Raw genomic sequence first — 22,139 nt, forward strand, 5'->3', positions numbered from 1 at the left:
CAGTGACAGTTACGAATGACTCAGAAAACACTAAACATTAATAATAATAAAACATTAATGATAAAAAACCATTGATCAAGCAAGATTCAGATATTAGTCCAGATATATGTTTTAATTATACAGGTGCACAACCTTTTATCCGAAAGCCTTGGGACCAGACACTTTTCGTAATTCAGAATTTTTCGGTTTTCGGAATGGAAGATTTTTAGCGTAGATTTTAACGGCTGGCTCAGTGGTAGAGTGCTCGGCTCGTATCCGTAAGGTCGCGAGTTTGCGCCTCAATCCCGGCAGTTACTCGATCGCGAGTTTGAGTTCAATGTAGGTTTTTCTTGCAGAATTGGAGAGAATAGGGAGGGTTAGGCTGGGATCCTTCTCTGTGAGATGATCTTAGTGCGGGAGACAAGTGTAGGAGAGGTGTACTGAGTGTGTGGGCAGAACTTTGGAAGTGACTGCCCACCATTCTCAAAAGCCGCTGTGTCTTCCTGTCCCTCCAACTCCAGAGGAATCCGCTCCCCGATGGGCCGCTACAGCGACAAGTGGCAGTTCGCCCACAGCCCGAGCTGCGCCCCCTCATCCGCAACCCGGGTTCCTCTGGAGTTGGAGCGGGGCTGGGCTAGAGTTGTTGCTGGCTGTGAGTCTCTGGGATCTCCGTGCTTGCAGTGGGCCTGGGGGTCGGTGTCCCGATGAGGGGGCACAGCTCGGGCTGTGGGCAAACTGCCACTTGTCGGTGTAGCGGCGCATCGGGGAGCGGCTTCTGGTGGTCCTGACGTCTCTCAGCTCCTGTCCAGGGGGATGGCCGGAGACGTCAGGACCAACAGGAACCCGCTCCCCGATGCGCCGCTACTGCGACAAGTGGCAGTTCGCCCACAGCCCGAGCTGCGCCCCCTCATCCGCAACCCGGGTTCCTCTGGAGTTGGAGCGGGGCTGGGCTAGAGTTGCTGCTGGCTGTGAGTCTCTGGGATCTCTGTGCTTGCAGTCGGTGTCCCGTTGGTCCTGACGTCTCCGGTCACCCCCCTGGAATGGAGCTGAGACTGGGAACTTTACCGCCCTTGCCCCCTCCCTCTGCAACTGCAAACAACTCCACAGTTCCCAGTCTCAGCTCCTGTACAGGGGGGTCGCCGGAGACGTCACAGCCCGAGCCATCAGCTTCTGTCCCTACAGGGACAGCGGAGAGCGTGTTCCTCTGGAATTGGAACGGGGCTGGGCTGCTGCTGGCTGTGGGTCTCTGGGATCTCCGTGCTTGCAGTGGGCCTGGGGGTCGGTGTCCCGTTGGTCCTGACGTCTCCGGTGACTGGCACTAGCTCCGACGTGAAGACAATGCAAAGCCCCCGCGCCGGTGCAATGCGCGGGGAGCTGGAGAGGGGAGGGAAGGGGTCACACACATGGCCGGGAAGTAGAGGGGTGTAGGTGGGGTGAAACTGAAGGGAGCGACAATCTGCTGCTGCCTGCCCGCTGAGGTAAAAAGTTCCCACGCAAGACTCACGATACACTGTGTATCGTGAGTCTACCGTGGGAACATTTTAACCTCAGCGGGCAGGCAGCAGCAGATTGTCAATTATTAACCCTCCCGCGCAATATACCCTCACCTTCTCTTTATGAAATGGGGCTTTAGTTTCCCTTTCTTCGAGGACCGACCGGAGGTTCCGCTGTCACCTCTGCGGGCCGCCCTCGGTGAACGTTTTCAAGGACCTTTCTTCAAGGACCGAAAAAATGTCGCTATTCGGAGGTTTTCGTTATTTGGATCTTCGGATATAAGGTTGTGCACCTGTATTTATTATTTAAATGTTTAATTTTTACAAAATTATATAGATTTATTTCAGGTGTTTAAATACCTCCGATCAGTCTATGAGTAGTGTTTCAGGTCCTGTTGCTGGAGACCCAATCATCAAACTGTGATCCCACATAATGTCTATGGCTACAAGTCCTTGAAGTTACTGGAAGCTGTACGGACAGAAAAGACAGTACATGCATTTTCTTAAATGCATATGAAGACACAAAATGATAGAGTTACTCTGTGTCAGGCAGCATTGGTGGGAACAGGGAGAGTTGATATTTCGGATTGGGACCCTTCTTCAGATGCAAAAGATCTCAGATTCCAGAAGCTGGAGCAACAAACAATCTGCTGAAGGAACTCAGCAGGTCGGGCAGCATCTGTGGGGGGAAATGTCAGTCAATATGTCAAGTCAGGACTCTTCATCTGGCCTGAAAGTGACCAGGAAGATAGCCAGGTCAAAGGGATGGGAGAGTTGGGCAACATTGGCAAATGGAGTCAGTTGGGGGAGGGAATGTTGGAAATAATGACTAAACTAGTAGGTGGGGGCAACAAATGTACGCAAATTATGAACTCTGATAGAAAAGAAATTAAAGCATGGTTCAAAATAAGGAAGGTAAGGTGGACAGTTGGAAACAGAAGGGGAAGGCAGTGTATGGACAATAAACAGGCCATTCCAAGCATGATCTGGCCCATGATCTGAGTGAGTAGAAGGTAAGGCTACACTGGTTGGCCTGTCTGATATTTTGTGTCAGTATTTTGCTAGTTTTTCTTTCTTGAACACATAACTTGCAGCCAATGTTGAACCAGTCACAAACTGCAAATGGTTTATGCTTTCTCTTTACTCTGCTTAAATTTGTCATGTAACAAAATGCAGTTGTCAAGAGCTTCTATTCTTACTTCTATTCAAAAATGCTGTGGAAGAAATGACACAGAGCAAAGATGCAGAGAGTTCCTCTCAAGAGAACACTTCATTTTTTTCAGTGAAAATCTAAAAACAATTTCAGGTGCTGGAAATCTAAAATAAAAAGAGAAAAAAGCTGGAAATGAACAGGTCAGGCAGCATTAATGGGATGAGAAACAGAGTTAAGATGTCAGGTTGAAGAACCTTTGTCAAACTACATTTTTTTCTGATTTGTTTCCAAACTAATAATGCCTGCCTCAGTCAATGTAATGTGGATGTAAACATGATAGTCTACACTTACATTTTCCACTAATCCAGCTGAATCAGACATCTCTGCTCAATAAACTTTATTGGCCAATTTGCAAACTACCTGGTTACTGTGGCTCAGTATTTCATCAGGCAAGTGACTTTGGTTGTTCCGACTTTATGTGATAGTCAAATAGCATGGAAACAGGCCCTTTGACGCACCGTCTTTTCATGTTGCTCCTTTACAATGTTACATGTTTTTTGTGGCAATCTAGTTTCATGGTTCTTTGTTAATTTTGTACTGTATGCATGCAAGCTTTCACTTTCTAAACCATGGCTTGCAAATTCTGTGGATATTTATTTTTAGATTTCATAATATATATTCAGAAACTTTCCATATGTGGTAGCATATATATCTCCAAGTTGTAGAACATTTTCTGATTCTAAGTCAACTTAATTTGATACATTCCATTTCATTTTAGATCAGATTTACTATACCTATTTGAAATTTCTTTCCTAAATCTTCCTTCAGTTCTTTTTCTTTAAGGTCCAATTATCGCACCTATCTTTCTTTCATCTTACTGCATTCTTATTGCATTGGTTTTCCATGGAATCTTGGAAGTGCGTCTACCTTTCTTTAGCATTCTTTCATTTTGTTGCCAAAAATGTGCTATAAAGCCATGCCACATTACACTATCATCTCTGAACAGAAGGTTATAAATTTAAGTCTTGTGTCAGGATTTGAAACATAGTATGTACATCAGGGGTCAGCAACCTACGGATCCGGCCCGTAACCCAAAATTATCCGGCCCGCAGGCGGTTTTCCCCTCGTCATCTACACGTCTTTACAAAAAATTGGATATAATCCCATAAACTGGGCAAAAGGTCAGTTGGATTGGTGGACGCGGTTCCACTGATGTAAAAGTGCAGTTGCAGCTGGTGCTCAGCGCGCCCCGGAACCATCTGTCCCCGCGCTTTGCCCGGGGGAGGGTCAGGGTCAGGGTCAGCGCTATAGGATCTTTGGTCAGGGCTGCCCTCCTCAAAGATGGCGGCACTGCTGGCCTTTGGTCCATGTGGACGTGGCGGACACGAATGCAATGGTAAATGGACGGGACTGGACCTTGGAGAGGAGGGAGAGGGAGGTGGGGAGGGGGAGGGGTTGGGGGAGAGGGAGAGGTGGAGAGTGAATGGTGGAAAGGGAAGGAGAGAGGAGGTGGGAAGGAGAGGTGGGGAGGAGAGGGGGAGGTTGGAGGGGGGGGGAGGAGAGGTAGAGAGGGGGGGGGGAGGAGAGGTGGAGAGAGGGGGAGGAGAGAGGGAGGGGGAAGCAAGAGAGAGGGGAGGAGAGAGAGTGAATGGGGAGGGGGAAAAGAGGGTAACAGGATCTGCATGGAGTTTAGGACAGAGGAGTGAGGGGTAGTTTCAATAGCTGTGTCTCAAACTAACTGATGTTCAGTGGACATAATATTTAGTCTTAAATATATAAATATGTCAAAGTTTAGTTAGTATGTATTATTATTACCTCCATTTATTAACTACTAGACCAACTGAAGGGGACCCGTTGGGTCCCGTCCCCTCAATGCGCGTTTCTCCAGCCATGTGTAACCCACATTACCTATCATCTTCTGAACAGAAGGTTATAAATTTAAGTCTTGTGTGCGTAACCCAAAATTATCCGGCCCGCAGGCGGTTTTCCCCCCGTCATGAGGAGGGGAAACCCATAAAAGGGGGAACCTGCAGTGTCATAAACACACTAACCACCCCCCCAAACACACAGGGGGGGCCCCGGGCGGGAGAGGGGGGGGGGGGTGAGAAGGGGGGGGAGGGGAGGAGGGAGAGGGCCCTCCTCAAAGAGGGAGAGGGGGATGGAGGGACGGGGGGGGGAGAGGAGGAGAGGGGGGGAGATAGGGGGGGGGGGGGAGAGGGAGGGGGGAAGGGAAGGAGAGAGAGTGGAGGGGAGGTGGGGAGAGAGGGGGGTAGAGGAGAGAGGGGGGGAGGGAGAGGGGAGAGAGAGGGGGAGGAGGAGGAGGGGAGGAGGGGGAGGGGAGGGGTGAGAAGAGGGGGGGGGAGGCGAGGTGGAGGGGGAGCCGGGCGACTGAGTGGGCTACGAAAAGTGGAGAGAGCCCTGGGAGAAAGAGACAGAGGAGAGAATACAGGGCCCGACTCTCTGCATCTCTCGGAAAACCCAAAGGGGGGGTGGGGGGGGGGGGGGGGGGGGGGGGGGGGGGGGGGGGGGGGGGGTGGTGGATGTGGAGGGGGGGGGGGGGGGGGGTGAGGTGGAGGGGAGGAGGGGGGCAGATGGGCGGAGGGAGGAGGGAGGGGGAAGAGGGGAGAGAGAAGATGGGAGGAAAGAGGGGGAAAAAGTGGAGGAGGGGAAGAGGGAAGTGGGGGATTCCCTAGAGAGGGATGGGGGGGGGAGAGAGGGGGGGGGGCAGAGAGGGCGGAGACGGGGGGAGAGGGCAGAGGCGAGGGGGGGGGGGCAGAGAGTCGGTGGACAGAGAGGAGGGGCCCTCTCAATCCTCCCTTCTCCTCCCCCTCTTGCCCCACCCCTCCCTCTCCTCCCCCCTCCACCCCTCCCTCTCCCCCCCTCCCCCCCCACCTCTCTCTCTGTTTCTCTGCCTCGGGGAGGGGGCAGAGAGGGAGGGGGAGAGGGTAGAGGCAGCAGCTACCGAAGTCGTAGAACACAAGCCTCCCCATCAGGCGCCGAACCCGAGCTAGCCTGCGGTGGTCGTTGACCACAGCGAGGCCCGCAGCGCTATGAGGACGGTTAAAAACAGTGGAGGGCCTGCCGCTTGTGGCTTCCGCAAGGGTAAGCACACTCACCAGGATATATCCCTACGCCTTCCACTGTGAGTTGATGATCTTCAAACAGCAGTTGATGTTTATTTCAGTTTATCCCAGGATATAGAGTTCCGTGTTCTACCGCTGTTCTGGATGAATCTCAACAAAGACCACTGCATACCTCTTGAGACATTCTTTGCAAACATCCTGTCCATAGGAAGCAAAGAATTGGCTCGTCTGCACCACGGGCACCTTGAGATCTGTGTGCAGTGGAATTGAATCACCTGGAACTCAGTTTGCAGTGGAATTGAGACTCCAAATCTGCATGGTTTCTAAAGGGGAAGGGCCCTTCAGACTTGTTAAGTCTCATCTGTTTCAGAACAAAAATAAATAAATATCACCTAAAGAGAAAGAATAAGTGGATTCAAAATCTTGGTTAGACTGCACTTAGAGTGGTGTCCAGTTCTGTTCACCACACTACAGAAAGGATGTGGAAGCAATATATAGGCATGGAAAAGATTCACCAGGAGGTTCCCTGCAATTGAGGGCTGTAATTATAAGAGGAAATGCGATGGATTGGATTTATTCTTACTGGACTGTTGGAGTCTGAGGGGTGATCTTATAGAGGTTTAAAAAAAAATAATAGGGGCTTTTTCGCAGGGCAGGAGAGTCTAGAAATCGAGGCGATGGGTTTAAGGTGAAAGAGGAGACATTTAAAGATGTCCAGTTGAAAATTAAACAGCTGGGACCAGAAAACTGTAAAAGAGTAAGTGGGTAACAAAGGTTGTAAGTAAGAAGAGACTGGACAAGAGAGAAAGAACTGAGTCAAGGAAGGAAGAAATAAATTCTGTGAGCTGAACGAATGGACCTGCCTACACAGACCTGTTGACAGATTACGGGGAAGAGGTCAAAGATGGCTGGAAGTGGTTGGAGGATTATATGGGTAGAGCTCAAGTGGAAATTAGGATCTTTATTAACCGGGAGACAATGGCCAAATAAGGTATTCTACAAATGCTTTCTTTTTCCTCAAAGCGCATGTAATTTTGTGGGGATGATGATCAAATGCAGGATCAGACTCGCCTTGATGTTTGCACAGATCATCTGAAGACTATTATGTTTTTAGTGATCATTAAGAAAAGAATCAGCTGGGTGACCCATATTTAAGTTTATAAAATTGTACCTGAGCCAACATCAATGAAAAATAAGGGTGAATTGAAAACATCGGAAGAAAAAGTACACCATTGTGAATAATTATTCCAGCTATTATTCAGTTGAAGAAATTAGAATAAGCCAGCAGTCTAAGGGAAAAAAACATGTCAAGTTTGGTAGAAGAAAAATAAAAAATAGTTCTTATTGTAAAGCATGATTTTGGTTGAAATTAATAGTTTGCAATGACATTGAATAGTCATTAATAATAAGTGAATATTATGGTTTAGCATTTATCATCTGATTCTCAGAATGGCTGACATTAAACAGATGTTCCGTTTAATTTGATCTTGTAATTTATTATGAAATATTAATTATAATCACTGTGTATGTTTTATCTATATAATTTTGGAGGCTTCCCTGTTTATTACCAAGGCACAGGGGAATACAAAAAGGCGTTCATCTGCTTCCTGAGGAAATTGCCCAATCATCTGTTTGAATACTGATTTGTTAATAAAATCACCTATTCTCTCCATAGACACATGCAAATAATGCAAAGTTTTATTCAACCCAATACATATTTGTGGTATGTTCCAGACATTGACAATCTATGTTTCTTTAAAGGCCACCACATATTACTAATCTTAAGATCTGATCATTTATGGTGTGGGGTGGAGGGGGGTAACGGAGTCAGCATTTCAACCCAACAACAAATGGCTGAGCAGTATTTAAAAACATAAGTGTCAACATTGAAAACTACTATTCCAATGTGAAATGGTGAAACCATATGCCAGTGATATTTAGCAGAATTGATTTCTCCAAAAGAATTTCAGTTGACCCTGTCCAGAAGTGCCTGTTTCATGTGAGGCTGAAAAGAGAGGTGAGATTTATGTAAATGAAAATCAAAAAACTGTAAATGCTAAAGTCTAAAAATAAAAACAAAAAATGCAGCATCAACGTAAAGAGAAACTGAGAGTGTTTGGCATTGAAGACCTTTTGCAGGCTCCAGTCTACATTGATCCTTTACTAGCCTGCAGCAAAAAAGTTTGGCTTTCTCCTGCAGGCGTCAGCTTGTTGTTCTGATATACAAAGCTATGCTTCCGTTGCTATTCATATTAACATTTCATCCTGAAATAAACTGAATAATAAGTGAGAAGTATATTTTCCCCTGGGAGCCATCAGATTTGTCTTGGCTGTATTGTCAATTATTTCAATCTCACTGGTCCTGGAGAGATATGTTTTATCCAGCTGGGATTCTGTTTGTGCAAACATTTCCTTATCTGTGGGTTGCTAAGGAACAGCCTATTTTCTCACAATTTTCATTTTTAAACGTGTTGTTGGTGGAGGTGAGTTCTAAATTCAATTCAATTCAACTTTATTGTCATTGCACAGATACAAGTATAGGTACAACGAAATGCAGTTTCGTTGTACCTATACTTATATCTGTTATAAAGTTATAGGCTTTCTTTATTTATAAAAAATAAAGTTATAGGCTTTCAAACTATTGCAGGAAAGAAACAATCAGCAGTGGTGGAGCAACTCTTTGGTATAATAGGAGCCACATTTATTCAGTGCATACAGTATATAAATTAGTTTGATGATGAAATAAAGTTGTATGTAAGTTTTCTGATGAGACAAATACAAAGTACATTGGAAGCAGTAAGGTCAGAAGCTTTAAATTTGAAAAAATATATGAATGCATTGTAAAATATGCTCAAAATTGAGGCAGATATATGGTCATCTATATTAGACATAAAAGCACATTTTATAAAGGAGAAAATCAAGATACAGTGGAGGACCTGAGAGACTTGGAGGTCCTCACACACAGGTAAAATTAAAATTCATGGACAAATTAACAAAACCGAAGAGGTTCGTGAAACTAGCGCACCAGAGTACGATACGATAGAACTTTATATATCCCAGAAGGGAAATTGATCTGCCAACACAGTCATAAAAACACAAAATACATGAAATTAAAGTGATGAGTGGAAAGGCTTGGGGGATATGCAAAAATTGGAGGGGGGGGGGGGGAGGTTGGAACTTATTATTATTTTTTTTTTTTTATTTTTTTTTATTTTTTTATTTTTTTTATTCAAATCGTTTGCTATGTCGCTCTTCAAGGGAGATGCTAAATGCATTTCGTTGTCTCTGTACTGTACACTGACAATGACAATTAAAATTGAATCTGAATCTGAATCTGAATCTGAATCTGGGACGAGAATCAGTATCAACCTACCCCATGACAGAAGGGGCAGGAGTTGTAAAGTTTGATAGCCACAGGGAAGATGGATCTCCTGTGGCGTTCTGTCCTGCATCTTAGTGGAACCAATCTGTTGCTAAAGGTACTCCTCAGGTTGACCAGTGTGTCATGGAGGGGGAGGCTGTATTGCCCAGGATGCTCCGCATTTTGAGGAGCATCCTCCCCTCCAAGACCACCTCTCATGGATCCAACTCTGCCCCCAGGACGGAGCCAGCTTGCTTGATGAGTTTGTTGATCCTATTGGCGTCCGCAGCTTTCGCCCTGCTGCCCCAGCACACGGCAGTGAAGAAGATGCCACTGGCTACCATCGATTGGTAGAACATCTGCAGCATCTTACTGCAGAGGTTGAAGGAGTGGAGCCTTCTTAAAAAGTACAGCCGGCTCTGTCCCTTCTTGTACAGGGCTTCAGCTTTCCTGGAACAGTCCAGTTTACTGCCCAGGTACACTCCAAGGTATTTCAAGGTTTCAAAGTTTCAAGGTCAGTTCATTGTCACATTTACCAATTAAGGTTCAGTGAAATTCAGATTGCCATACAGTCATACCAATAAAGAGCAACAAGACACCCAAATAAATTTTTAACATGAACATCCACCACAGCGACTCCCTCACATTCCTCACTGTGATGGAAGGCAAAAAAAGGTCATCCTTCTTCCCTTCTTTGTTCTCCCATGGTCAGGGCACTCGAACCTTCCATTGTTGGGGCAATCTTGGCTCCTGCAAATGGCGGTCGAGTTCTCCGCATCGGGGCAATCAAGCTTCCGCATCGGGGAGGGATCTCAGCTCCCCGCGCCGGGCGATTGGTTTCCCAAGTCAGGGCTGGTCGAACCTCCTACGGCTTGGAGCTTCCCGACATCAATCTCTTCCTGAGACGGCAAGCTCCTCGATGTTGAAATCTGTTGGAGTGTCGATCCCAGGCAAGGGATCGCAGGCTCCGATGGTAAGTCCATGGCGCTGGGGCTCAAAGTCAGTCTCGAGCAAAGCCTCCGGCTCCATGATGTTAGGCCGCAGAGTGACCGGAGATACGATCTGGAAAAAATCGCACCTCTGGCAAGTTAAGAGATTGAAAAAAAAGTTTCCCCTGACCCCACCACTAACCAGAGAACATTAACACATACTTTTTAAAACATACTTAAAATAACAAAAAAGGCAAAAAGACAGACTGTAGGCGAGGCTGTCATCACTGATGGTGCACACTAGTAAACTGCACATCCAAACCATTGACGGAAACAGAGGCCAGGGGTGTTCCTCTCCTCCTAAAGTCCACCACCAACTCCTTAGTTTTGTTGGTATTGAGCTGCAGGTGATTCAGCCCGCATCACTCAACTGATTACACCTCTATATTCAGCTCCCTTCCCCTCACCGATGCAGCCGACAATTGCAGAGTCATCTGAAAACGTTTGGAGGTGGCAGGGGACAGAGTTATATCTGAAGTCCAAGGTGTAGATAATAAACAGGGAGAGAGGACTGCCCTCTGAGTTGCTCACCACCATGTCCGAAACACAGTTCTGTAGCCTGACATATTGTGTTCGTCCAGTCAGGTACACACACAAGGATATAATGGACAAAGGACAGTGTAAATTAACCAGAATTACATCAGTTATGAAGATAAAATACAGAAATTCTAAGTTTGAATTTAAAAGATCAGAGATTTGTCATCGAGTCAAACAGCACAGGAGTAGGTCATTTGGCACATAGTGTCCACGCCAACCATCATGTATCTCACGTGTACTAATCCCATTGACTAAAAATGTGATTACAATTATAAAGTGGAACTAAAGTACTAAACAACAAGAAACTATTTCTAATGATTAATGGGCATAGCACTAGGGGGCATAAACCGACTATTACAGCTCAGTCTTTCAGAAGTAAAATTAGGAAAACTTCTAATCGGCTTAAACAAATTACTTCAGTTTGGAACATTGGCATAATAATAATAATAATAATAATAATAATAATCTTTATTTATATAGCACTTTTCAACAAAACCAGTATTTGAACCAAAGTGCTTTACAGAGATTGATTAAATTAATTGAACAGATCAAATGTCAATAAATCCATAAAAACAAAAAAAGAGAAAAAAGAAAAAAGACACAGAACAGTACACTATAGAAATCAACAAGAAACGTCCCCCCACAGCAGAATTCACTGTGAGGGAAGGCACTAAAAATATCCAGCTCTCCCCCTCATAGTCCACCCGAGGTCGGGGTCTATATGTGGCCTCCTCAGCCAACTCGACGTTCTCAGGCCCTCTGCCGCGAAGCTGGATCATCGGCGTCGGGTGAACGATTCTTCAGCGGCCTGGACTGAAGCGGCCGCCTCCTCCCTGAAGACTGCAATGTCCAAAGTTCTCAGGCCGCGCTGGCCGGACCTCTGACACTGGCGAACTCGGACACCAGGCCCCGCGGTGTTGAAATCCAGTGCCGCCTGGATGCTCTGCAGCCGCAGCTCAGCGATGTTCCCAGTGCTCCGGAGCTTACCCGAAGGCGACCCGGTAAGGCATCGCCCGCTCCGCGTTGGTGTTGGTGTCCCAGCATCTGCACCGCCGGCGAAGACCCGCAGTCCCGGCAGGAAACGCCGCTCCAGCGCTGCTCCAGCTCGACGGTAGGCCGCACAGAGAGGACGAAGAAGCGGTTCGGAAGAAAACCGCTTCTCCGACCAGGTAGGACTGGGATTTAAACACAGTTTCCCCCTTCCCCCCCCACCCACCACATAAAAGAAGACTTCCAATTAAAATTTCCCACGGACAGGACTAAAAATAAAAATAAAAAAGGGAGAAAGGACGGACTGCAGGAGGAGCAGCCATACACAACGGCGCATCACCCCCGCAGTCCGCCATCTTGATAATGATCCATGTAGTTCAGTGAATTTGATTGCCCATGAAAAGAAACGCATATTCCCTTTTCATTTTGTTGCGTACCTTAAGTATGTTTCTGAATGTGCAAATATTTTTCCAAATATTGCTAATAGATTGTGTAATACAGGTAGTGTATTACCGAATGCCGGCTCCTGCACTTACAAGCAACAAATACAAAATTATGAGTTCAGGCATGTTGAGTTTTTCCAACGCAATTTACTTTTACCACGGAATAAACTGCGTGACATCACATAGGAATTTCATCAGTACAAAATGTATATTTGTTGAAAATATGTATATTAGTGGAAAGTAATCATGAATACAACATTGAGAGTTGTGGTGGGGAGTACAAGAGATATATTTCTTAGTTAAACTTTCTGCTGAAAGGATTTTTTTTAATTAAGCTCAATGCATTTTTAATACTTTCCAGTGATAAAATTTAAATTCCTCTTGCTGTGTGTGTGTGCATGTATGCACATGTGGGTGTGTTACTGAACTATCGTTAAACATGTCATGATTTTGATTAGACATTTTGGCTGGTATGCCTCTGATAGTTTTAATATTGCATTGTGGTTTGTTTTTGTTAACTACTATAAGAGACTTGCTGTGTCTTTCAAGTGACCATAGAGACAATTAAAGCAACTTTCATTTGGACTGTACAAGGAACTGCAGGTGCTGGTTTACAAAAAAAGACACAATGTCGCCGTTTACTGAGATATTCCATGTTTTGGTCTTTATTTGGACAGGTTCATGGAGTGGATTACAGAACATACATTGAAGAAGAAGACTCATTATTCACACTGTGTTGTGATTTTGAAGGAACTACAGACTCTGGAGCTGCAGATGTATTAGGTCTTTCTTTAGCAGAAGCAGATATGCAGGGGAAATTTGGTTGTAGAATTTGGAGGATGAATCTCCCTGAAATAAAAATACACGGTGTTTTCATATCTCACACAGAACATGGGAAATGAAACTTTTGAGATAATGGAATATGCTCAAAGGACATAAACTTTTTTTTGAATGTCAGGAACTTTGCAACCAGCATTATTCCTCTTTCATACGCCACAAAGTTTTCATTGAAAGTAACAACCCGGCATTGTCCTCACAGCAGGACATATATGGATCTGCAAATCCTTCAATGAGCCCCATGCAGATTAAAGGACACAAACCAGAGTCCTCAAGAAGTTCCTACTCTCTTTTGCAGCACGCGGGAACAACTGTTCCCTTTGGATAAGCTTATAAGATATGTCTGTTCCTTTGAGGCTCGTCAAACTCGGAGGTTATAACTTGGCTTCAAGTTGTACTTCGCTCTGTGGGTCTGGATTGGTCTAATCTCCTGAAAGTGAACAGCACTATGTGTAGGTACACAAAAATGCTGGAGAAACTCAGCGGGTGCAGCAGCATCTATGGAGCGAAGGAGATAGGTAACGTTTCGGGCCGAAACCCTTCTTCAGTCTGATAGGGGGTGGCGGGGAGTAGGAAGGAAAAAGGGAGGAGGAGGAGCCCGAGGGCTGGGGGATGGGAGGAGACAGCTTGATGGCTAAGGAAGGGGAGGAGACATCAAGGGCTAACAAAATTGGGAGAATTCAATGTTCATGCCCTCCGGATGCAGGCTCTCCAAGCGGAATATGAGGTGCTGTTCCTCCAATTTCTGGTGTTGCTCACTCTTGCAATGGAGGAGACCCAGGACAGAGAGGTCAGATTGGGAATGGGAGGGGGACACTATGTGTATTCTTGCCTACTCCATATTATTTTACTTTGTTAACAAATCTTCTGGATGAGATGGTTACAAAAGTCTTCTGAAAATCCAAACACATCACATCGTCATTCTCTTATCTGTTCTATTGGTCACATTCTCAAAGAACTCATAAATCAATTTGGGCTCTGCTCAAATTTGAAGAAGGGTCCTGACCTGAAATGTCACGTATTCAAGTTCTTCACAGGTGCTGCCTGACATGCCGAGTTACTCCAGCACTTTGTGTTATTCTGCTCAATTCCTTTATTTTTAACAAATGCATTATATTAATGTATAATTGTATCCTTTATTCAAGATACGGTTCAACATTTGCCTTATTTCTTAACAGGTTGGTTGTTTTCTGCTTCTTCACTGGTCATGTGGAAGTTCCACATTAGTGGCAAAAGGAGTGTATCACCTGTCCAGCATCAGCATCTCCAGCTGCATCCTTGGAAGAGTCTGGTCTTGCTCCTTCAAAACCCACAAAACCAGCTCAGAAACAAGTCATCTTTGATCCTGAGGGACTGCCTAAGGAGATGTATCCCTCCTTCCTTCTTAAATAACTGGGTTACATTTACTACCCTAAGAAACAATTTCAGGTTCTATGGAATTTATCAAGATGACAATCCTGAATGTTTAATATTTCCATAATCATTTCTCAAAGCTTGTGATGATTGTCTCACCGACAGACACTTATTTCTTATACTTTGGTAAGGTCCCGCACAGGAGACTGGTGACTAAAATTAGAGCACATGGTATTGGGGGTAGGGTGTTGACATGGATAGAAAATTGGTTGGCAGACCGGAAGCAAAGAGTAGGAGTGAACAGGTCCTTTTCAGAATGGCAGGCAGTGGCGAGTGGAGTGCCGCAAGGCTCGTGTTGGGGCCGCAACTGTTTACCATATATATTAATGATTTGGAAGAGGGAATTAGGAACAACACTAGCAAGTTTGCAGATGACAAAAAGTTGAGTGGCAGTGTGAACTGTGAAGAGGATGTTAAGAGGTTGCAGGGTGACCTGGACAGGTTGAGTGAGTGGGCAGATGCCTGGCAGATGCAGTATAATATAGATAAATGTGAGGTTATCCACTTTGGCGGCAAAAACAAGGGGGCAGATTATTATCTCAACGGGGTTAGGTTAGGTAAAGGGGAGGTACAGCGAGACCTGGGTGTCCTTGTACACTGGTCACTGAAAGTTGGCGTGCAGGTACAGCAGGCAGTGAAGAAAGCTAATGGAATGTTGGCCTTCATAGCAAGAGGATTTCAGTATAGGTGTAGAGAGGTTCTTCTGCAGTTGTATAGGGCTCTGGTAAGACCACATCTGGAGTATTGTGTACAGTTTTGGTCTCCTAATTTTAGGAAGGACATCCTTGTGATTGAGGCAGTGCAGCGTAGGTTCACAAGATTGATCCTTGGGATGGCAGGACTGTCATATGAGGAAAGATTGAAAAGGCTAGGCTTGTATTCACTGGAGTTTAGAAGGATGAGGGGGCTCTTATAGAAACATATAAAATTATAAATGGACTGGACAAGCTCGATGCAGGAAAAATGTTCGTTATATTGGGCGAGTACAGAACCAGGGGCCACAGTCTTAGAATAAAGGGGAGGTCATTTAAGACTGAGGTGAGAAAAAACTTTTTCTCCCAGAGAAATGTGAATTTATGCAATTCCCTGCCACGGAGGGCAGTGGAGGCCAAATCACTGGATGGATTTAAGAGAGTTAGATAGAGCTCTAGTGGAGTCAAGGGATATGGGGAGAAGGCAGGCACGAGTTATTGATAGGGGACGATCAGCCATGATCACAATGAATGGCGGTGCTGGCTCAAAGGGCCGAATGGCCTCCTGCACCTATTTTCTGTGTTTTATTCTATGTTTCTACTTCCTTATTCTCACTACATCCTTGGTTCTCTGGTACTTTTGACAGCCACTGGATATGATTTCTCAACACAGCCATCAGTGGCATTGTCCTAATCAGTGGGTGGGAAATTGAACCTCACCACCCATTTCCAACTCCTCCCCACCCACTTCCAACGCCCACTCCCCACCCACTCACTCCCATTTCCAGATCCATACCCCATCTACATTTCCATATCCCATAGAAACATAAAGAATAGGTGCAGGAGTAGGCCATTCGGCCCTTCGAGCCTGCACCGCCATTCAATATGATCATGGCTGATCATCCAACTCAGTATCCTGTACCTGCCTTCTCTCCATACCCCCTGATCCCTTTAGCCACAAGGGGCCACATCTAACTCCCTCTTAAATATAGCCAATGAACTGGCCTCAACTACCTTCTGTGGCAGAGAATTCCAGAGATTCACCACTCTCTGTGTGAAAAATGTTTTTCACATCTCGGTCCTAAAAGATTTCCCCCTTATCCTTAAACTGTGATCCCGACCCCAACTCCCACTCAGTCCCCACCCACTTCCACCCCAGCCCTTCCCCACTCTCTCCCATTTCCACATCCATACCCCACCTCAATTTCCACATCCCTACCCCCAGCTTCCAATCCCATGACCCCATTTCCACATCCTTACTCAACTTCCACTTACTCCCCTGTCCACCTCAACCTCTCGCCCCCGCTCACTCCCATTTCCCACACCCCTCTCCTTAACTCCCAGCCCCACTTCCCTGCTGCACCCACTTCCCCCCTACTCCTTTAACGGACCTGCGTGGACATAACAGCAAGCGGTTTACTAGTCTGAAGAAGGGTTTCGGCCCGAAACGTCGCCTATTTCCTTCGCTCCATAGATGCTGTTGCACCCGCTGAGTTTCTCCAGCAATTTTGTGTACCAGCGGTTTACTATAACTTCCCCCCGCACCACCCCTGGCGTGCGCGATCCCGTCACCCCGCCGTGCGCGATCCCGTCACCCCGCCGTGCGCCCCGTCACCCCGCCGTGCGCGCTCACTCACTCACTCACGCCACGCACGCAGCGCAGCAGCAGACGACGTCGCGGACGGCTGGCTGCCATGGCGGTTTATCCCCTTTAAGGAGGCGGCGGGCGAAGCGGGTGTGTGTTTGCGTGTGGCAATTGTCTGCTGATGGAAATAATTCCTCAGCTCCCCACACCATACACACAAAAAAAAACAAAGACCTTCCTCGTCGCCCTTTCACGCAAACGGTATTTGGTTACGGGGTGTTTTGAGTCGCAGTGGTGGTGGGGGGTGGTTTTGGGGGGTGGGTTTGAAAGCAAATGGCGAGGCGGGCCTGGTCCCGCCGGCCGCACGCCGAGCCGTCTGATGGCGGCTGTCCACCCGCCACCGCTGGGAGGATCAAGCGGGTATGTTTTTGTTGGGGTGGGGGCGGATTATGTGTCGCCTCCTCGCCATAGTGCCGGCTCCAGCCCTGGAATAATAATGGCTGTGCGAGGCGAAGGCAGCTCCTTGTTCCCTTGCTCCTCCTTGAGCTATCGACAGCAAATGTTCCTTGAACAAGAAATTACTATTAACATTTAATAACCGTTGACAGGTCGGCCAGATTTCAGTATCCTGAAGCTCTGGGGTTCATTTGAGTTTGATTCTTATTTTTAATTCAATGTTTAATTTATTAATATACATTTAGTTGTAATCCTAGCGAAAACTTTAGGTAACAATGCCTGCTCGTAAATATTTTCAAATTTAAGGCAGAACCTTTTTTAAAAAAAATAAATACAGGCAGTATACTGTCCTTGGGCCCGTTTTTCACTCTCGGCCTCTGTTGTTCTGCACCAATCTTGGGGAAGGAGGGATGGGGGAGGAAATGGATGGGAGCGGAATCAGCTTTTCATTGATGGAATAGGGGAGGTTTATGAATCCCCTCTTGGTGGGGGCCTGCATTTTTGCAGGAAGTTTTGAGAGGAAAATCGCGCATTTGCAGGAAGAGCTCCATTATCCTGCAAACATATATAGGAAGGTATCCAGCGTAGACGTAGCTGTTTTAAAATCTAATCAGAGGGTTTAAAAAAACCTTTTTAATGGCAGTTTTTTTTAGTTGCCGCATGATTGTTTGGTGTATATTAAACCTTAACTGCAGATCGCATCTCCGTAGGTGAAACATTGTAATGTTTAAAATGAATACTGAGATGAAATTGATCAGCACTTTTGTCCAATGGGCCTTGTACATACATACAGCAACATGCTAAACGCAGATGATTTTGCTGACTGACGTTGTTGTTTGCAAAGGTGAAAGCTTACTACTTGTTTCTGTTTTGTTTTAGGATCACCCTGAATATTGAATTATGAGGTGCTTTTGTTGCAATCTCCGGCGTTCCTGGTTTGCTGCGCTCTTATTAGGATTTTTAAACCCCCCCCCCCCCCCCCCCCCATCCAGCTGCTCTTGAAACACACATGGTGCATTGTTGTCCTTCCCTATATCTGTTCACCAGTACTGTTCAGTAACCTTCAGCAAGTGGATTAACGACCTCTAGGATAAATATAGTTTATCTAGGCCCACTGTACTGCAACCATGGAACCCCGCATGGAGTATTTCTTGACACAGGTGCTGCAGAAAGACATGGGGCGTCGCCTGCAAATTGCTCAAGAGCTCATAGAATACATCACAGATCGACAGAAGTCCTCTGATCTTGAACATGATCAATCAGTGCTTGATCGAATGATTGATGGACTTGGAACTGGTTGGGTAAACTCCAGTAACTTTAAGGTATGCTTGTGTTAATATCTAAACTTAACCAGCTCTTGCAAACGTGTTTTCATAAGATGTAATTAACGTTTTTCTGATTTGATAATCAATTTGTCTTAGATTTCCAATCATAAATAGTCCAATTTTTAATGCTGGTATAATTTTCGTTGTAGATATTTTTTCGTATACAAATTTGATATTGACTTTTTACATAGTACAGAATCAAACTTTATGATGATCCAAGATGTGTTTTGTGATGCTGCTACCTTGAAATGCAAATGATTCAGCTTATGGATGTCTTAATTTACTTTAGGTGGTTCTTGCAACTTTGAGGATTGTCAGTCTGTAGCTGTCGAATTTGGAGTTTGTGGGTAATGTTTTTGAATGTTGTCCAAATTTTAGACAGTAGCAAAACTATCTGACTGCTACAACTGGGAAAGAAACTGGTCCAAATATCCAGGTGCGTCCCCAGAAGAATTTAAATTCTCTGTGGTTTTAAAAATCAGAATATTCTGTAGGTGGATGAAGCATGAAAATTGAATGCACTTGCAGTTTGTAAATGCAACCTAATTTATTCCAATCCTTTCCAAAGATAGTCCACTCCTGGTATGCATTATAGGGTTTTATTTGTAAAATAAAACGGAGTGGTATGTGATTATCTTAATGTTTCCATGTCAAAACCTCAAATGGGACAATGATAATCCATTGCTGAAGACCAAGATGTGAAATGCAGGATAGAGCTCATGATCTACTGGATAGCAGTGATCCATGCCCTCCTGTATGCCATATGAACAACCCACTACAGGTATCCCAAAGCACAGTAGAGATAGCATCACTACTGTCTCCACTAAAGGTTAAATACCATTATAATAAAGGCTCTATCTTCTCCATTGTAAAGACTCTATTCCCTAATCTATCATCTTGTCTATGCACTTCCAGGTAATCAAAATCCAGGTCAAAGTGGTTGCAAATGAGTACAGGTTTGTCTGTCAACTGAGTACAGGTGTAATGAGCAGATGATGATGTGCAGGAAGGCTTTGATCTGGGTGCCCCATTGTCTGGTCACCCTCTTATGCTCTGCTTCCCTGTTGAATTCAGCAAAAGGCTCTGCCACACACAAACATGACAGAGGAGATTGTGCAGCCTTGTCTGACTGCAGATTATTGGGGAAATTTTCCTGCTCGTTATTTTGGTGCACTAGTGATGTCCATGTAAAGCAGTAGTTTCTAATTACTGATTCCCTCTCCAAGAACTCACTTTGGAGAGTATGTCCATCAAGTGTGTGTGTGCTTGGTTTGATGGTTACTTGCTACATGATGGCCGATTAGGAAAAGGGGAGATGCAAAGAGACCTGGGTGTCATGGTACACCAGTCATTGAAAGTAGGCATGCAGGTGCAGCAGGCAGTGAAGAAAGCGAATGGCATTCATAGCAAAAGGATTTGAGTATAGGAGCAGGGAGGTTCTACTGCAGTTGTACAGGTTCTTGGTGAAACCACACCTGGAGTATTGCGTACAGATTTGGTCTCCTAATCTTAGGAAAGACATACTTGCCATAGAAGGAGTACAGAGAAGGTTCACCAGACTGATTCCTGGGATGTCAGGACTTTCATATGAAGAAAGACTGGATAGACTCGGCTTGTACTCGCTAGAATTTAGAAGATTGAGGGGGGCTCTTATAGAAACTTACAAAATTCTTAAGGGGTTGGACAGGCTAGATGCAGGAAGTTTGTTCCCGATGTTGGGGAAGTCCAGAACAAGGGGTCACAGTTTAAGGATAAGGGGGAAATCTTTTAGGACCGAGATGAGAAAAACATTTTTCACACAGAGAGTGGTGGATCTCGGGAATTCTCTGCCACAGAAGGTAGTTGAGGCCAGTTCATTGGCTATATTTAAGAGGTAGTTAGATGTGGCCCTTGTGGCTAAAGGGATCAGTGGGTCTGGAGAGAAGGCGGGTACAGGATACTGAGTTGGATGATCAGCCATAATCATATTGAATGGCGGTGCAGGCTCGAAGGGCCGAATGGCCTACTCCTGCACCTATTTTCTATGTTTCTACATTTAGAGTATCGTGTTCAGTTTTGGTCAGACTGCTGCAGGAAGTTTTGGTCAGACTACTGCCATTAAACTAGAAAGAATGCAGAACGGACTCGAGGAAGTGCATTCTAGAGAGGTTGGGCAGGCTATGTCTTTATTTCTTGTAGCCTCGGACACTGAGAGGTGATCTTGGAGGTGGAAAAAATATGAGGAACATAGGGTGAATACAGCTTTTTCTCGGGGAAGAGAAATCCAGAACTAGAGGGCATTGGTTTAAGATGAGAGGGAAAATATTTAACAAAACCCTCAGGGATAAAATGTTCACATTGGGGGTGGGATGTCTACAGAACGAGCTGCCAGAAGAAGTGGTTGAGGCAGGTATAATAACAACATTTAAAAGACATTTGGACAGGTACATGGATTGGAAAGGATTAGAGGGGTTTGAGATGAGCAAAGTTGTCAACATGGTTGGCGTAGGTGAGTTAGGTCGAAGGACCCGCATCCATATTGTATGACTATATGACCTATGAATATTTGTGAAGACAAAAGTGAGCTTGCAAATGCTTGATTACATAGGAGTGAGGAATGATTAGCAGCGTGGAACACTTAACGTCTCCACCGTTTTCATCAATAATGTAGACAAAACATTTTTTTTTCAGAAACCTGATTCCTTTGATCAAAATGACAATGCTTTCTATTTGTAAAATGTTTTACGTTTAGATGCATGTGATTAATTTTCTTAAATTATGCCACTTTTAATCCATCAATTTGATTCTTTGTATTGCGATGTTTTTGCTGTGTGACTTAGATTAAAATGTGACATTTTCAGAGAAACAAATTACAATGCAAATATGTTACATAGATCTTTGTGTGGATTACCTACATTGACTGAACTATTTAACTTTTTTTTCTGGAGAGCATTATACAACTTCACTCAAGATTTTAAATTGAATTTTACGTTTCTTAGTTATAATAAGTGGTAAAGAATGGGATTTATAGGGGAAAGCTTGGGATGCAAACGGAAGAAAGTTGTGGTTGAATCTTCAACCTTGGTAACCTACTTGATGGGTTTTCTTTTTTGTAGTCTTGCAGCATATTTTCATTTTCGATGGCATGATTTTGGTATCAATTCTTACATGGTGGAAAACAATTTTTAAGTTGTTAAAGGCGTTTACATAGATGCAACTAATCATTGACTTTTTAGGGGAGAATGGGGTTGCTTTAAATGAGACTGGCCCACAATTTCCTTTCCTGATTTGCAAGGTCTTTGTTGAAAATAACATAGCACGTTTCTTTCCTGACATCTCTTCCCCCCCATTTTTGTTTTGTTTTAATCAATTAGGAAATGTCTAGTCCAATTTGTATTTCTTCATAGTAAATTCAAAATTGTATGTGAGTCTGTGTGTATTCATTAGGTCATAAGTGATTAAGTGATAGGAGCAGAATTGGGCCCTTTGGCCCATCTAGTCTGCTCCGCCATTCAATCATGGCTGATCTATCTCTCCCCCCCCCCCCCCCCCCCAACCCCATTCTCTTACCGTCTCCCCATAACCCCTGACACCCGTACTAATCAAAACTAATCAAATGTGAGCAAGTTCCCACATCTGCAGAGTCATCAGTAACTTCAGCTGACAAAAATGCAGACTTGAAATTTAGCATTAAAACAGAATTGATTTGTGTTTGTAAAGTTTCTATTACTTTTAGTTATTCATTTAATCTTTACATTTTTTTGTTTACCATAGAAATTGATTTAACTACTTAAAAAAACCATGTTGGTGATATCTTGGGATTG

At 44.8% G+C, this 22,139-nt stretch overlaps 1 protein-coding gene across 1 annotated transcript in view; it reads left to right on the forward strand.

Moving 5' to 3' along the window:
* The first annotated feature begins 16,623 nt into the window (after positions 1 to 16,623).
* The window catches only part of clasp1a (cytoplasmic linker associated protein 1a), a 181,659-nt gene continuing 176,143 nt past the window's right edge, over positions 16,624 to 22,139 (forward strand). The window contains exons 1-2 of the mRNA XM_055638729.1: positions 16,624 to 16,816; positions 17,891 to 18,333. Coding sequence (XP_055494704.1) covers positions 18,139 to 18,333 — 195 coding nt within the window. The 5' untranslated portion in view covers positions 16,624 to 16,816; positions 17,891 to 18,138. The remainder of the gene's footprint in view (positions 16,817 to 17,890; positions 18,334 to 22,139) is intronic.

Source organism: Leucoraja erinacea, chromosome 7 (genome assembly GCF_028641065.1).
Source record: "Leucoraja erinacea ecotype New England chromosome 7, Leri_hhj_1, whole genome shotgun sequence".
Lineage (NCBI taxonomy): Eukaryota > Metazoa > Chordata > Chondrichthyes > Rajiformes > Rajidae > Leucoraja > Leucoraja erinaceus.